The 18,378-nt window shown below is 39.3% G+C and overlaps 1 protein-coding gene across 1 annotated transcript in view; it reads left to right on the forward strand.

Moving 5' to 3' along the window:
* MYO1D (myosin ID) overlaps window positions 1–18,378 on the forward strand; it is a 431,366-nt gene that overhangs the window by 280,915 nt on the left and 132,073 nt on the right. The window contains exon 19 of the mRNA XM_042780479.1: window positions 1,657–1,770. Within this exon, the coding sequence (XP_042636413.1) occupies window positions 1,657–1,770 (114 nt within the window). The remainder of the gene's footprint in view (window positions 1–1,656; window positions 1,771–18,378) is intronic.

Consider the following 18,378-nt stretch of genomic DNA (forward strand, 5'->3'; position numbering starts at 1 on the left):
CACTCCTTGGAAGGAAGGTTGGGCAATCTCCTTCCGCAGTGATACCACCTCAGAAACCCAAGGAGGGGGTCGCTATGAGTCAGATCCAACTCGACGGCAGTGTATTTCATTGTAGTCTTCTGAATGACATCTTTGCTTCATTATAATTTAGGGAGTTTAATTTGAAATCTTCCTACTCAGTGTATTATGGACAAGGCAGAATGAGTTTTAAATACAGGCTATATGTTTGTTCTTTTAAACATCTTTATTAAGGTATAATTCACATACATATAATTCAGTGTACAGTTCAATTAATTTTAGTATATTCACATATTTGTGTATCAGCCTTCATTACCTAATTCTAGAACATTTTTATTAACCCAGAATGAAGCCTTCCACCCTTCAAACCTCCTATACCCTAGGCAACAGCTAATCTACTTTCTATCTCTGTGCATTTACCTATTGTGGACATTTCATGTAAATGGAGTCACACGACCTTTTATGTTGAGCTTCTTTCACTTAATACAATGTTTTCAAGGTTTATCCATGTTATAATTTGTACTTCATTCCTTTTTATTGATGAATATAACCCATTGTATGAATATACCACAATTTATTTATCTATTCATCAGTTAATGGGCAGTTAGATTGTTTCTACTTTGGGGATTTGATGAATAATGCTGCTATGAATATTCATCTACAATTTTTTTTGTGGACATATATTTTTGTTTTTATTGTATATATACCTGGGGACAGAGTTGTGGCATCATATAATTACTCTGTGTTTAACCATTTAAGAAACTGCCAGACATTTCCCAAAGCAGCTGCACTAGTTTATATTCCTACCAACAGCGTATGAGGGTTTCAATTTCTCCACATCATTGCCAGTCCTTATTACTGCCCATCCTAATGGGTGTGAAGTGGAATCCCATTGTTGTTTTGATTTGATTTCCCTAAAGGAGCTCTAGGGGTACAGTGGTTAAAACACTCAGTTGCTAACCAAAAGGTTGTGATTTGGTTTGAACCCATCCACTGCTCTACAGGAGAAAGATGTTGCAGTCTCTTCTGTAAAGACTTAGAGCCTTGGAAACCCTATGGAGCAGTTCTACTCTGTCCTGTAGGGTCACTATGAGTCAGAATTGACTCAACATCTGTGGGTTTAGTGACAACTGATGTTGAGCATCTTTTCATGGGCTGGTTGGCCACTTACTATCTTCTTAAAAGAAATGTCTATCAAATCCTTTACCTGTTCTTTTTCTTTTCCTTTTTTTTTTTTTTTCAGTTGGAAAGTAGGTATTTGTCTTTATTATTGAATTGTATTAGTTTTTTGTTTATTCTAGAGACAAGCCTTTTATCAGATACAGAATTTGCAAAAAATTTTCTCCCACTCTTCGGATTGTCTTTTTACTTTCTTGATGACATCTAGGTTACGTGTTTTTAATCCCTTAATATTTCTATGTGTTTTTCCTGTTTTCCTTGTCAAGTTGAGGAGTTCCTCAAGTCTGAAAGCTGCTACTCCTTCTTAGTCTTTATTGTATCTGGTAGAGTAGGTTATACATGGTAGATATTCATGAACTTTCTACAGCTAGCCACCTCTGCGCCTAGATGTTTTCCAGACGATCACTTGGTTTCATTCGTGATGAGAGACTGTGGTTTATTGGTTTGTTTTTCTTACAGGTGAATCGATTTAGTAAGGTGGAAGACCGAGCTATTTTTGTCACTGATCGTCACCTGTATAAGATGGATCCCACCAAGCAATACAAGGTGATGAAGACTATCCCCCTCTACAATGTGAGTACTCTTTGCTGCTCTCTGAATAAAAGATGATTAACCTGGTGGAATGGACCACTAGTGGGTTGATAGACTGACCCCTAGAATCGTTGAGGCTTTAGGGATCCCTAAATGTTGTATTTTGAACAAATAAACTATTTTTCATGAAGAAGGTCCAAATTTTCCAACAGACTAACAAAGGATTTTTTTTTTTTCCGAAAGTATAAGGAGTACTGGATTCTGTGTGCACTTTCTCTAGTCTTAACCCTATTCACTGCTTAAATTTGGTAGAATAGATATATTTTTCTAGTTTATTTTCATAAGGTTTATTTTTATATGGAAATGAAATCAGGAGGGAATGAATTTATTAAAACATTATGAAACTTTATGAAAACATTGCCGCTTCTTTAATTACAGAATCGATGCTGCATCCAGAAGTTCTTTTCCACCAATATATTTACACACGTATTGTTGCTGGTTGTGTGATCTCTGATCTAAATTCACTCTGTTATAAACACCCATTCCATAGGATATTTAAATTCGATCATTAGTTCTCTGCCACTCATTTGTCAGTTTGTCATACTGCTGTGCCTAACATGTTGCTGTAAGGCTGAAGGTTATGCCACTGGTATTTCAAATACCAGCAGGGTGACTAATGGTGGACAGATTTCAGTGGAGCGTCCAGACTAAGACAGACTTGGAAGAAGGAAAGGGCCATCTACTTCTCAAAGAATTGACCAGTGAACACCTTATGAATAGCAATGGAACATTGTCTGATATATTACTGGAAAACTTTATGAATAGCCCTGAATTGTGAGGCTAGTGTAGAACTGAGCAGTGTTTCCTTCTGTTGTCTATAAGGTCACTATGAGTGACAGCTGACTCAACAGCACCTAACAACAACATAATTAGTTCTTATTTGACATTTCTGGGTTTCTCCTTGACTCTCAATATGATATTTTATATATTTTCTTTCTTTCTTTCTTTCTTTATGAGGGCTGCTTTACAAGCGACTACACCCTCTTCACTTATGGACGTAGTTAGGTTCCAAAGATCAGGTCGTCACGTGAAAATTGACATCATGCAAAAATGGAAGATGACTACATCATTACATAATTGCCAAATTACATCATTGTATAACTGCCAAACCACTGAGAATCATGGCCCAGCCAAGGTGACACAGAACCTTAGCCATCACAGCTAGCATTATTGTCACCTTGCACCTCGGTATTCATTACTGCCAAACATGTGTCATTAATGTGCACAATAGTCAAATAGAAGATTTTTCACTAATGTTTGCATATGTAAAATGTTGGATAACGAGATAGTTGATAAGTGAGGAGAGGGCATATTTGTCCTGATTCTTCAGAAGGCTCTTTCCTGGACTATTGGATCTTTTCATGTGCCAGATGATTTTTGTCTGACTGCTGTTCTCAAAGAAGAGGGTCTCTGCTTGTCCAATACTGGGAGCTATAGCAAAGAACCAAAACCAAACTCACTGCCGTCAAGTTGGATCTGACTCATAGCAACCCCTCCTTGGGTTTCCAAGGCGGTATCACTACAGAAGTAGATTACCAAATATTCCTTCTGAGGAGTGGCTGGTGGGCTTGAGTCACCAGCCTTCTGGTTAGCAATCAAGTGCCTTAGAGAGATTATTTTAAATCCTCCTGGTCTCTACAAATGAAATAGAAAACAATTTTATTGTTTTATAGTTTAATTTTGTTAAATCAGAGATCCTGCTGGTGGTGAAGGAGCCCTGATAGTACAGTGGTAAAAGTGGTCTGCTGCTAATCAAAATGTCAGTAAGTAGTTCAAAGCCACCAGCCATTCTATGGAAGAAAGATGTGGCAATCTGCTTCTGCAAAGATTTGCAGCCTTGGAAACCCTATAGGGCAGTTCTATTCTGTCATATAGGGTCTCTGTGAGCCAGAATCAACTTGACAGCAGTTAGTGGGTTGGTGGTGAGATACAAAGAAGGCAGACTATTCCCAGCTTTGCAGAATGGTTTAGAGCATCACTGCATGCTTATTGCCCTGGTGATGGGGTGGACATTTGTCACTACACCCCGTACACACATACACACACACCCCTCTCCCTTTCTATTGAAAGCCTAATGGATTGTAGCTGAGAAGAAAATGATATTCTAAGTCAATCTTGATTGTATCTAGTCTTCTTAGCAGAGACTTGTAATCTTATATATCAATCACAGTTTAATAAGCCTAATAACCCAAAATCTTATAGTAGGAGATGAAGGAAGATGAGGGAAAAAATCATTTTGTCAAAGCCTAGTGAAGGGTAGCCAAATAAAGATAAATTTTGGTATGTATGTTATTTCTTTGCCTTACTTTCTATTAAATCAGGCACACGATATAAATTCAATAAACAGTTAACAACTGATTGAACTCAAGTTATTTTCCCAAACTACCTTCCCTTTTCATGTGGACTGGTTTATTTATAGTCACTATTTCCCTCTTCATAATTATTAATGTCAATAATATTTTATAATATCATTTTAAAAATTAGCAATTGTAATAGATATAAAACAATGTCAGTAGGATAGATACATGCTGTCCCATATGCTATCAGTGGTCCAGCCATATTCCCTTGGATTCCATTATCATTTTTATGTACATCAGCCTTACTTCCAATAGCCAACTTCTTTGTCTGAAACCTGACAGGACCTACTTTGGACTGTAAGTGCCTACTCACCCTCAGCCACCTGATGACTAATGGATGTGGGACTGCAGTATTTGCCAACTTCTTGACCAAGATAACTGTGAGATGTATATTTTACACCATTTTCTAAAGCTTCTCTGCAGGAAATAAGGGAAAGGGACAGAGAGTGTAAGGGTATGGTAATTTTAAGTAGGATGATCAGGCCTCTCTGAGAGGTTGTCCTTAAGCAAAGACTTGAAGGAAGAAAGGATGTACCATGTATTTACTTGGTGGGAAAGAATGTTAGGCAGAAGGAGTAGCAAAGACACTGGAGCATGAACATGCCTGGTATGTTGAAGAAGAATGTGATTTGAGCAGGTGGTAAGGATGGCAGTAGCCAGAAGTGAAATAAGACCAGACCACACAGAACCTTACAAGCCATTTTAAGAACCTGGACTTTTATTCTGAGGGAGTTGGGGAGCCATTGGAGAATTTGGATCAGAGGAATAATTAACTTAAATTTTAATGGGATCTCTCTGGTTTTGAGAAAAACTAAGGAGGGAGGAGGTGACAAAGAGAAACAATAAAACCAACGAGACTAGATAGGAGGCTTCTGCGCTAATTCAGGCAACAGATGATGTTCACTTTGACTAATATGACAGCAGGAGAGGTAGTAAGAGTAGTCAGACTCTAGATGTGCTTTCAAGGTAAAACCAGTGGCTTTGCTGGTGGATTAGATGTGGAGTTTGAAAGAAAGAGAAGTTAAGGATGGCTCATCAGTTTTTTGACCTAAACACTTAGAAGGGTTGTTGTTGTTGTTTGCCGTCGAGTCGGCCCCGACTCATAGCGACCCCTCCTTGGGTTTCTGAGGCAGTATCACTACGGAAGTAGGATTGCCCCACCTTCCTTCCGAGGAGTGGCTGGTGGGTTTGAACCGCCAGCCTTCTGGTGAGCAGTCAAGTGCCTTAGCCACTATGCTACCAGAGCTCCTTAGAAGGGTAGTTGCCATTAACTGAGACAGAAGACTGCAAAGAGAGTGGATGTGGACGTGGGAGAGACTAGGAGGTCTGTTTCTGCCATGTTAAGATTGTGACTTCTGGTAGCCCAGTGAAGATGACAGCCAGGATGTGGCTCATTCACTTCAACAAGACTGTAGTTCTTCAGTCTCTGTTTCTTCTTCAGTAACTTCTGTTGTCTTCCTCACAGTCAACTATCTGAGTCTCTACATTTTTTTCTGATCAGATTCTAGAAGGAGGTATCCCAGTAGGCCCAGTTCAGTGTTTTCAAATATTTTTAAAACCCCTGTTTGAGCAAAATCTTATGCAGAAGCCCAATATGTAAAATGGATTTTGAAAAGGGGGGAGGGTGTTCCCTCTGGTCGAAGCATCATGAAAACCTAGGAAGGAACTCCGTCTGCCCAGCCACCTCAGCGCCCCTTCAGAGCTGTTTGAAAATCAGTGGTAGGACTTCTTAAACAGTGATTCCCTATGTTCACACCTTCTGTGCTTCAAACACATAGTGACAGGCACCTACTCTTCTGACTCTGTCACTCCCAATTTGATAAGCCTGTTTTTGAACTTCATATAAATGGAAACATCACAGTATATACTCTTTTGTGTCTGCTTTCACTTAAGATTAAGTCTATGAGATTTGTTTATGCTGCATGTAGTTACAGCTTTTGATTCTTATTGCTATTAAACATTCAGTTATATTCATATACCACAATGTATCAATTCTACTGTTAACCAGCATTTGGGTAAAAACTCAAAACTCACAGCTGACAAGTCAGATCCTACTCATAGCGACCCCTCCTTGGGTTTCTGAGGTGGTATCACTGTGGAAATAGATTGTCAGGACTACACCATATCTTTTAAACAAAAACAAAGCAAACTCACTGCCACCGAGTTGACTCCAACTCATAGTGACCCCTCCTTGGGTTTCCAAGGCAGTATCTCTATGGAAATAGATTGCCCAGTCTTCCTTCTGAGGAGTGGCTGGTGTCTTTGAACTGCCAGCCTTCTGGTTAGCAGTCAAATGCATTAGGCATTATGCCACCAGAGCTCCTCCATATCTTTTGGGGGGACACAATTCAATCCCTAACAGGAGTCTACCTTCTACTAATGGCCTAGTGCTTACCAGGTAGAATACTTGGGGCTACGTGAAGAATTTGTTCTTAGAGCAGAAAAAAAGCCTACAAACTCTAAGTTCATTTATTGCTTGTGAAAGAGCCTTTCTTTTGTATGTATTTTCAATTTATGTAACTACCATAAGAATGCATTATCTTGAAGCTGACAGTCTACAGCACTGCCATTATCCCTAAATTATTTTTAAATATAAGAAGTCAATAACAAACAAAATGTGTATGAATTGTTGAAAGGGAAACCAATTTGCTCTGTAAACTTTCACTCACATCATAAGGAAAAAAAAAAAATCAGTAAATTATTATCTGCTGCATTGTTCTGGCCTGTTTCTATAAAGTTAAAAGCAAAGTACATTGAATGCAGAACTAAAAACAAAATTTAAAGAGAACTCAGAGCAAAAAGGAAGTTTAAAAAACAAGTTCTGAGATAACCATTTTTCAGCTTATACCTTAGAAATCTTTTTCCTCTTCTCTACCACTGCCTCATTATCTACTCTTATCATCTTTCAAAAGGAATAGTCAAAGCAGTATTATTTATACCTAATGTCAATAAACTAAATAGTTCTAGTCCTGTTTCTCCCTGGAAATGTGTGTCAGAACTAGAAGGCATCTTTGCTGTTGTATTCATTTGGTGACAGCATCCCATTGAAACAGATTTTCAAGCTGTTTTATGAGGCGTGAGGTAATTAAGTAAAACTAAGATCATTTGACTGATGGAACCTTGGAATATTGTGTCAACACATAGCACACTCTATATCATACGAGTTGAGCAAGACTTCTGTTCATGCCTGGGCAAATATTTTAATTTTTTATTGAAGTATAGCCTCAAGTATGCATTAAAGTTTGACAAATCTTAAGGGTTTAGCTTGATGAATTGTCACAAGTGAACACACCTGTGTTACCAATGTCACAAAATAGACCATTAATGGGACTCTCAAAGCTTCCCTTATGTTCCCTCCCAATCACTGTCCTTTTCAAAAATATCGTTTTTGCTCATTTTGAACTTACTGTAAATGAAACCAAACACTATGTATTCTTTTTTGTGTGGCTTCTCTGACATTATATTATTCCACGGAGGTGGAAGGTATATAAAGGTGAAGCAATAAAACTCCCTAGAGGATAAGAGTGTGTTCATTTTCATTTCTGTGTAGTATTTCCTTGTATGAATATGCCACAGTTTCTTTATCCTTTCAGCTGTTGGTTGATATTTGAGATGTTTCTTTCTTGTGTCTTTTGGTATTTATGTGTGTACACTTTCATTGGGGGGACACAGGATAAAATTGCTATTCATCTTTGGTAGGTAATGCCAAATAATTTTCCAAAGTTGTTGTACTGGTTTATACTTCCACCAATGATGTATGAAAGTTCCCTTTGTTCATTTCCTAACACTAGATATTGACAGTCTTTTAAATTTTAACTGCTCTGGTAGGTATGTCGTTATCATAGTGGTTATTTGTGTTCCACCATGGTGGCATAGTGCCTAAGGCATTTGATTGCTAACCAGAAGGTTGGTGGTTCAAACCCACCAGCTACTCTGTGGAAGGAAGACTGGGCAATCTACTTCCATAAAGATTTACCTCTTCAGAAACCCAAAGGGGGTCGCTATGAGTCAGAATTGACTTTTGGCAGTCAGTTTGGGGTGTTTTGTTTTGTTTTGTTTTTTGAGCACCTTTTCATGTATATATTGGTCATTTGGATACCATTTGTGAAGTGCATGTTAAAGTACCTTGCCCATGCCTGTTGAATTATAAGGCTGTCATTCTTTGATTATTTTCTAGTTCTTTTATATTATCTATATGGGCCCATTAGCAGTTTACATTTATTTTGCTGTTTAAATCATTCCATCTTTGACCACTGGGAGATCTTTCAATTAGGTCCTTTGTCCTTTTGGCATACCACATCATATGATGGTGTTGAGTTTGAGGTTTAAGTTTTTGTTTTGTTTTGTTTTTTGAATACTTCCTTACTTCCTGGCACTGCAACATGCTTCAGAATCATCTCTATATTTTCTGTCTCGGTCCTTGATTTAGCCATTTCTCCAAAGAGCCCTGGTTCCTTTTACTAGAGATGATCTAGGTGCTAGTATCTTGTCACCAGGGTGACATTTCTTTTATGCCCTCTCAACTGGCAGAGCACTGAAATATATGTGTGTATATACACATGCCAATAAGTATTTCTATATGTGACCATCTTTATGTCAAACTTAACAAGAGTTCATACTGATATCTGTAACTCTGATCCATTACCACGTATCATTCTACCCACTTCCTCTTGCTTATCTTCTTATCTTTAAATTCCCACCAAGAGTATATACACTTGGCTCCCACCATTCATCTTATATTTACTTAATTGTTCACTTCCAATATATGTGTATAGTATCAGGGACAAACTTTAAAATATTGTCCCCTGGGACAAACTTTATCAACTAAAGTACAGTTCTTCTAATGAGTTCCTTTTCTTTTACAGACTCTACTCATTTCCAAAGTTACCCAGGTCAACACTTTTTCCTCCCACCCCTTTCCATGAAGTTGTTTCACATCTTTTTATTCCAGTTTGATTCTCTCATCACATTCTGCATTCCTTCCTGGTTTCCCCTGACCTCCTAAATGATTAAAATTTCCACACATTAAAGTTCACTTTTTGTGCTATGAAGTTCTGTGCATTTAGACAAATATGTAATGTCATGTATACACCATTACAGTATCTTACAGAATAAATTTGCTCCTCAAACTGGCTTCTGTGCTTCACATATTCATCCCTTCTCCTTGAACATGGCAACAACTGTTCATTTACTACCTCCATAGCTTTGTCTTTTCCAGAATGTTGTGTTAGAATTTTATAATATGTAGTCTTTTCAGATTAACATCTTCCACTTACCAATATGCATTTAAGTTTTCTCCATGTCTTTCTGTGCCTTAACAGCTCATTTCTTTTTGTCACTGAATAATACTCTATTGTGTGGTTTATCCATTCACTTAATCAAAATTATTTCTAGTCTTTAGTGATTGTGAATAAAACTGCTGTAAACATTCACATACAGATTTTTGCATGGACAGTAGTTTGCAGATCAGCTGGGTAAATACCTAGGCCATGATTGCTAGATCATATGGTTAGACTATTTTCAGCTTGGTACAAAACTGCCAAACTGTCTTCCAAAGTGAGTGTACCATTTTGCATTTCTACCAGTAATGAAAAACAGTTCCTATTGCTCCACATCCTTGCTTGCATTGGTATTATCAGCTTTGGGGGTTAACCCATTCTAATAGGTATATAGTGATATCATGTGTATTTCTATTCTCCAGAAATATATAACTTGGTACAACCTGGAGTCTCCATTAATCTTTAACTACAAGAACCATCTCTACACTCTCTATCATTAGTTTGTGTTCAAGAGATAAAGATTGATTTTAACATATGCCCATTTGGCATCATCTTTTCCCTTTCATTAACAAGAATTATTCAATCAATTTATCATTTAATGATGGTTCCAGGCCATCTTCAAAGGAAGATAAAAATAGGAAACAAACAGTGACAGGTATTTGAGAATACTTTCAGTTATCTCACAAATGACAGTCAAATGTTAACCACAATTTGAGAATGAAGCATTCAAGTTACAGGGAACCCCTTTGTAGCCACAAACGGACTTTCTCTGTACAAATACTGCATACTTAGGATTTCAGCCAGCTGGAATCTGTGTTATTTTTCAAATCAGCATCTTTCCTTTGAGTCATTCTCTATATTATATTTGTAAGTTGTAATATCAAATTAAAGCATTAATTGCAACACAGTTGTCAAGAAAGCTTAAAATTTTTACATTGAGTGTGAATTTTTTCAAACTTTTTATTTGGGTGAAAGTTTATAAATTCCTTTTCCATTCCACAGTTCATACACATTTTGTTTTATGACAAAGATTTTAACTCTCACAATGTAACAGCTGTCTTCCCACTTCCTCTCTATGGTTGCCTTTTCCCTGTGTCCTTCTTTCCTATGCATTCCTGCCTTCTGAGTTTTCTTCCTGCACACAGATACTGCTCCCCTGCTCTCCCATGGTTGATTGTTCTAAGGAGTGCACTTCCCTGGTGTAATTGCCCAGCTCATAATCCTGTCTGTTGTTTGGCTGAAGGTTAAGCCGTGGCAGTGAGTGTGACTAGGGGCCATAATCTCAGGGGTTTCACTAGTCTCTTCTAGACTGGTAAGCCTGGTCTTTTTTTATGATTTTGAGTTTTGTTCCATATTTTTCTCCCACTCTATTCCAGGATCTCCAATTTTGATCCCTATACTGAATGTTTTGCAAAGCTGTGAGACCCCTATTTGCTGTGGCTTGATATGGAGAACAAAATAACCTATAAAACCAAAAAAGCCAAACTCACTGCCATGGAGTCTGTTCTGACTCATAGCAACCCCTCCTTGGGTTTTTGAGGCAGTATCACTACAGAAGTAGATTGCTCAACCGTCCTTGTGAGGAGTGGCTGGTGGGTTTGAACCGCCAGCCTTCTGGTTAGCAGTCAAATGCCTTAGGCACTACACCACTAGAGCTCCTGCAAAATAAACTATAGAGCTAGTAATACTTTGTTGAAAACACAACCATTTGAACTCAGACAATCATCCTAGAGATCACTATAAATTGGTGGAAAATTTTTCATTTTGTGTCTGAGGCTTGTTGCCAGAATAAACGCACACCTACCATTCGATTTCACATGGACATTGGTTCACCCGCACCAGTGCCCAGGGAGTGGAGTGCCAAGATTGAATTTAATTTGCGTAAACACAAAATCTGTTCACTGGTTTCGAATGAGACTACAAAAACTGTAACATTTAACCTGACCTCAGCTGGAATTCCTTTTACCCTTCGTTTGTTGGTGAATTGTGTTCATTTTGTTTGATGGGTTTGTTTGAAGAAGGTTTGAATCTGCCCATTAATGTTGTTTGATATAGTCCCTTTTTATCAGTATTTGCTTGATGGCTAAGGAAGCAGCCAATTAATTACACAAATGCGTCTTTTAGTTCTGCGGAGAATGCATAGCAAGCAGGGGAGAGAAAAGAGACAATTATCTGAACGGATGTGACTGTTTTGTAGAGGTAAATGGATTGTAATTATGCCAGGCTTCATGCTTTATTACTCTATTTGACATGACTCACTAGAAAGGTATCTTTTCATTTGGAAGATGGATTGCCCTTGTAATACGTACGAGGGTGAGCCCTGCTGAAATCCATCCGCCTGCCAGCTCTGCTCACCATCACCATTTCTAAAGCACCCTACCATCATGGCAGCTTCCCAAGGGAAGGTGTTTCCATGGTAATCTCAGTGGAGGCAGTCAGCTGGGTCTGGCTCTGCCTGATCTGGTGTTCCCTAGCCTTTGCCCCACTCCCACCTCTCCCTCCAGCCTTTCAACTGTATTTATTAGCCCTCTTTAATGGGAAGTGTATAATCCCTTAATGTCAAACCCTGAGTGGCACTCAGTTTTATTTATTTATTTAGGTAATAAATTTACCTTCCTAATTAATTCTCAGAAGGTCCTGGAAGCTGTATCATTTTGAACGTCCTGTGCAAATATTTCTATAGTTTCTGCCGGGCATAACAAAGACAGCTGCTTAGCAATATTAGATATTTGGAAACCTTTGTTCTAAAAAAAAAGGGTGTCTGTACAAGGAGAAATATGGAAAGACACTGATGTTAAGGTTTCTGTTTAAGTTTTAAGAAATTTTTTTTCTTGCTCTGATGGTTTTGCGTGAAAACACCCTATTCTCGTTACCATTTTTTTTTTAGCCCTCAATGATTTTATGATTGGTTTTGAATGAGCCACATAGTTTTAAAATATTTCTAAGAAACGTGACATCTGAGTTATGTTCCATCTTATTTCTTTTAATGAGAAAGAAGCTATCGTCTTGATCGTTTTTCTGACACGTGGTCAAAAGTAAAAGCCTTTTGTTATACCAGTTGGAAACCACCACTAACGCTAAACAGTACTAAGCAAACCAATTTACAATGTCACAAGTCAGTGCTTCGGCAGGAGGGAGGGTCCGTTTTCATCAGTACCATACTTGGAAATTGAATTTCAAATGTAAAAAATGTAATGTGAAAGCAGCAGTCATTAAGGGGTCAGTTTATGACTCCTCTCAAAGCTATGTTGATGAAGAAACATAAAACCTTTTAAAAACTTACGTGTAAGAAAATGAGTAAAACCAAAACCCACTGTCATCAAGTCAATTCCAACTCATAGTGACCTGCATAGGGTTTCCAAGGCTATAAATCTTTATGGAAGCAGACAACCTCATCTTTCTCTCATGGAGCGGCTGGTGGATTCAAACCACCAGCATTTTGCTCAGTAGCTGAATGCCTTAACCACTGCGCCAGCAGAGCTCCTTAAGCAAATGAGTACAACACTTTATTTATCCGGAGGTCGGATGGCTAGAAACAAGATCCTTTTAGAACAATGCCCTAAACCCATAAATGTACCTAAAAAAAATAAAAATAAAAATACCTCTCCATTTGCAGAAACAGCTGTTACTGGCTGAGGCAGTAATAAGCCTTCTGTCACATGACAGTGTTATCAGAACTCTCTTTTATTCATTAAACATTTTTAACACCTATTGTATGCCGGGAGGAGCTCTGGTTGTACAGTAGTTAAAACATTAGGCTGCTAACCAAAAGGTCGGCGATTCGAACCCACCAGCCACTCGGTGGGAGAAAGATGAGCCAATCTGCTTCTAAAAAGATTTACAGCCTTAGAAACCTATGGGGTAGTTCTATTCTGTCCTAAAGGGTCACTATGAGTCAGAATTGACTCAATGGCAGTGGGTAAGTGTGTGCCAGACATTGGACGGTGCTGGCAATACAGTGATCTATCACTCAGGCTCTGCATTTACAATAATAGTACAGAAAATCTTCTGTCTGACTATTTTGCACATTAATGAAGTCTGTCTGGCAGTAACAAATGACAAGGTACAAGGCAAGGGTGACACTCACTGGCTGTTATGGTTAAAGTTACGTGTGAACTTGGCTGGGCCATTCTCAATGGCTCACTCAGCAGTTATATAATGATGAAATTTGGCATCCCCATTTTGTGATCGGATATGGTCATCCAGTACTTTCACATAATGACCTGGTTTATGGAACCTCCCCATGTTAAGTGAGGAGTGGGTGTTTCTCTTTCACTTGTGGTCTTGATTTAGAGAAAAAACCATGAGCAGCGGCACTACAGTCTCAGGCAGGCCACCAAAATGCAGTGCTTCTCTCACTAGCCTCATACTTAGAAGCAGTGTCAGATTACCCAATAACCAAGGTAAGCACGGTCTTACTTATGCTTATTTATTAATCTGTGGTGAACAATTTTACATTTTTTTCACTAAAATCTTTTTTTTAAAGATTCTGCTTCTAAGTAAGGCTGGCATCTGTCTCTCTCCCAACCCCCCAGCACCTGCCTACAGAATCAAAGCCTCTCTTCAAATTTATACTCCCTGACAGGGACAGAGTATTCAGGAAGCAAGATAAGCATGGCTTCATTCTGCTTAGTTACCAGTCTGTAGTGAACAGTTTCACATGTTTTTCACCACATGAAAGATGTAGTAAAATCCATGTGAAATTCTTCACTACAGATTAGTAAGTAAGCACAGGTAAGCCTGTGCATACTTTGTTTATTTGGTTATCCGCACTTCCTGGGAGCTCTGGTGGTGTGGTGCCTAAGGCATTTGACTGCTAATCAGAAGGCTGGTGGTCCAAACCCACCAGCCACTCCTCAGAAGGAAGATGGGGCAATCTACTTCCTTAGTGATACTGCCTCGGAAGCCCAAGGAGGGGTCACTATGAGTCGGGTCCCACTCAGCAGCAGTGAGTTTGGTTTTTTGGTTTGGAAGATTTGCATGTGATTTTATTTAATTTCCATCTTTAAAGCCAAGTAGAAAATATTAGTATCTTCTACAGAGGCTCTCAATCTTGGCTGCATATTAAAATAGCCTGGGAGGTTTTAAAAGTTCAGTTGCCAAGGTCACCCAGGCCAATTAAGTCTCTGCAGGAGAGACCTGGGTGTCAGCATGTTCTAAAACTCCCAGGTGATTGCAGTGTTCGGCTAAAATTGAGAGCCACTAACTGTTGGGAGCTCTGGTAGCGTAATGCCTAAGGCACTTGACTGCTAACCAGAAGACTGGCAGTTCAAAGCCACCAGCCACTCCTCGGAAGGAAGATGGGGCAATCTACTTCCGTAGTGATACTGCCTGGGAAACCCAAGGAGGGGTTGCTATGAGTCAGGTCTGACTGAAGGCATATAATAATAACAACAACAATGTAACTGTTAAGGAGCTCTGGTGGTATAGTGGGTTATACATGTGGCTGCTGTTTTGGTTACCTAGTACCACTCTGACAGGAATATATACCATAAATGGAATGGCTTGAACAAACTGGAGTTTATTCTCTTATAATTTTGGAGGCTTTAAGTCCGAGTTCAAAGTGCCAGGCTCTAGGAGCTGGGTGAAAGCCCCTCAATCTTGGGCTTCAGCTCTGCCTCCTGCTCCCACCCCACTGGAGCTAGAGGCTTTTCTTCGTTGAGACAGCTGCTGGCTGCTGAGGCTGACATGCCCAAGGTTGACAAGTAAAAAGACACAGTCCTGATGTTACCAAACAATATGGCACGCCACTAATTCAAGTCCAGAAGAAGTCCCAAGATTGGTAGGGCATGGCAGGCTATTGAACAACAACTTGGCTAAATGCAGGGTCCAAGCATGCCATAAGCTGGAGACCATTCCCAAAGCTGCTGCTTATATATAAGAAGCAGACCACATTCCCTAAAACAAGCTACTCAGCTGCTTGTGGTAGATCCCATCATGGAGTTGATTGCCAGTCTCATCATGGGGAGTAACTACTACCAGCTGCCCAGCCACTCAACCAGGCCCAGCCAAGATGACACACAACCGTAACTACCACAGCTGCTAACCAGATCAGTTGTTCAAACCCACCAGCTGTACCATGGAAGGAAGATGAGGCAATCTACTTCCTTAAAGATTTACAGCTTTGGAAACCCAATAGGGATAACTATGAGTTGGAATGGACTTGATGGCAGTGGGTGATGTAAGTATTCTGTTTCTCACATTTATTTGCTTTCTCATTCTGGTTATTTCCTGGAAACAAAGTTGGACTAGCCCCAAAATTCAATTCTGCCATTAGAGTTTTCTCACTTTTATGTGTGTGAGAGAGAGACAGACAGTGTATGTGTCTTCTAGAAAGCCTCATGACCTGTATCAAAAATTCAATCTTCCTTACAATACTGATCATGGTTTCATGTTTGAGGACAGTCTTATGGGAAGATATTCCTTAAACAAGAGCAATATACAATAACAAATTTGTTTCTTTTGTTGGTTGGAGTCCAGAAAAAAATTGTTCTTTACCCTGAATTGTTATAATGAGGTCCACTGCTAAGGAAAATCTGATTTTCTAACCTAACAGACAAACGGAATTTCATCTTATTAGACTTATGTCCAAATGGAGACCTCTTTAAAGTGTGCTAAGGTAGGCTGGTACATCTAGCAGGACAGATATTGACAAGCTCAGGCTTCTCTCTTCTGACTTTAAATTACTACTTTGGCTTCTGTGAATGGAGCATCTTCTTGCTCGTGAGGACTATGACTCCCCCTGCTCCTCTCTTCCAGTCTGTTCCATTTAAAAGCCTTTTGCAAAGCTTGTTGAGTTATAAAAATACCTTATATAGCATTTAAATAACATTGCACTACAAATGGTAAAGGACGTAAGAGAAATCACATCCCATGGAGTCTGGCAAACACAGGTGTTAGGATATGTAGCAGCATACGTATCCACAATCTAGTGGTTGTTGAATTCATGCCCCGTGTTAACAATAGCACCCACCTCCATGGATTGTTGAAGCCTGAAATGATGTAAATAGGCCTGAAACGATGCATGTAAAGTGCTTCGTTCAGTTCTTGTCACATAGTAAAATGCTGCTCAACAAACCCCACGGTAAACTAGCAAGCCAGTGCTGGAAGAAACCAGAGGAGGAGGATGAAGTCAGACCTCAGTGTCCTCACTGTTTACTCTTTGCTCTTGTTTTTCATTCTGCCTGGAATGTTCTCCCCCCAGATATCTGCATGCTCCCTTCCTCACTTCATTCCATTCTCTGTTCATATATTACCTCACAAGTTTGTCTAGAAGGATGCGTCGCCAGCCCTACTCTACCCCTCTCTATGTCTTGATGTTACCACTTTACTCTTCTTCATAGACCTTCACAATATATAATTGTTTACTGTCTAGCTCCCCCATACCCCCATATTCCCAGTAGAACATTGGCTCCATGAGAGAAGAGTCATGGACTCTCTTGTTCCCTGAGAACAAAAGAACACTTGCCATATAGCAGGTGTTCAATAAATGGGTGTTGATGAGTGAGTTGGAGGAAGGACAAGATTGGAGACAGGGAAAGCAGTTAAGAGGCTGCTGTAGGAAGCCTTTTTAGAAATTACAAAGACCTGAACTCAAGCAAGGACAGTTAAAGATGGGGAAAGGGAGTTAGATTCTAGAGATAGTTAAATGATAATAACAACAGGCCTTGGACATTGAAGAGGAAGAAAAGTCTGGAATGAAGCAAAAGTTCTTTCTTGGACAGCTGGGTACATGGTGGTCCTGCTGGGTAAATGGTGGTACATTGGAAATGTAGGAAAAGAGGCCAGGATGGGGTAGGAGAATGTGGAAATAAGCTCAATCTTATATAAGTTTCACTGGAAGTGCCTGAGGAACATACAAATAGGCCGAGTAAAGAGTTGTCTGTCTGGAGGACAATCAGGGATGGAGACATAGATTTGGAAACCATTACACATGTACCTGAAACCATGAGAATGGATGCGTCAACCAGGAAAGGTGACGAGAGAAAGGGGAATGTAACTGTAAAGTGACCGGTAACAATAGGGCTTTTAAGGTTCTGATTAAGGAGTTGGCTTTGATAAAGAGAAATACATGGACACCTTTGAACTCATTGTCTTTCAAACGTTCAATGAATTCTGAACAAAAACATCATATTTTATGCCAGGTGCTAGAGAAGTATAGATGAGAAAGACACAGCCTTTGGTTATTATTTAGTGCGTAAGGCAAACACATGCAGAAACCGTCACAGTACAATATAGTAAGTACTAAAACAGATTGAGTGCTGTGAGAGGGCACAGAGGAGGGGTGGAAATGGCTTGTCAGACAAGAAGGGGCTTTGGGGATTCATGGGTATGTCCAAACGTTTGTACCTTTTTCTGCACAGGCAGTTGATACCTTTTTTCAAATTCTTAAGGGGGTATGTGACTCTCATTGCCCCTAAATGTGCTCACATTGGGCCTTGCAGAGCTACAGATTTTAGGCAGGATGGTCAGGTTTAACTTTTAAGAGAAGAGTTCTGACAGCATTACAAAATACAGACTGAAATGGGAAGAGGTTGATGAAATAAATAATACCACTTCAGAGGCTCTTAAGATCAGCTCAATGGATCCAGTGATACCAGAGTAGAGAGAAGAAACAGACATAAGAAGCTCCTGAGTTATTCTTATTTATAGCTAACATTTTTTTTAATATTTACACATGCCAGGCACTATTTTAACTGTTCTACATGTTATTGATTTAGGTAATTTTGTCATACTCCCTGTGAGGTTGGTGGTAGTATTTAACCACATTTTAAGATAAAGACACCATGGCACAGTATTGATAAGACTTACCCAAAGACATAAATTGGTAACAGGTTGTGTTGGATTGGGTTCTCTAGAGAAACACAAAAACCAGCAAAGTGTATATATATATTTATAGAGAGAGAAAGAGAGAGATTTATCTTAGGTAAATGGCTCACAAGCGTGTAGAAGCC

This window comes from Orycteropus afer, unplaced genomic scaffold, assembly GCF_000298275.1.
Source record: "Orycteropus afer afer isolate SDZICR_OR568_19922 unplaced genomic scaffold, OryAfe1.0 scaffold00042, whole genome shotgun sequence".
In the NCBI taxonomy this organism is placed as follows: Eukaryota; Metazoa; Chordata; class Mammalia; order Tubulidentata; family Orycteropodidae; genus Orycteropus; species Orycteropus afer.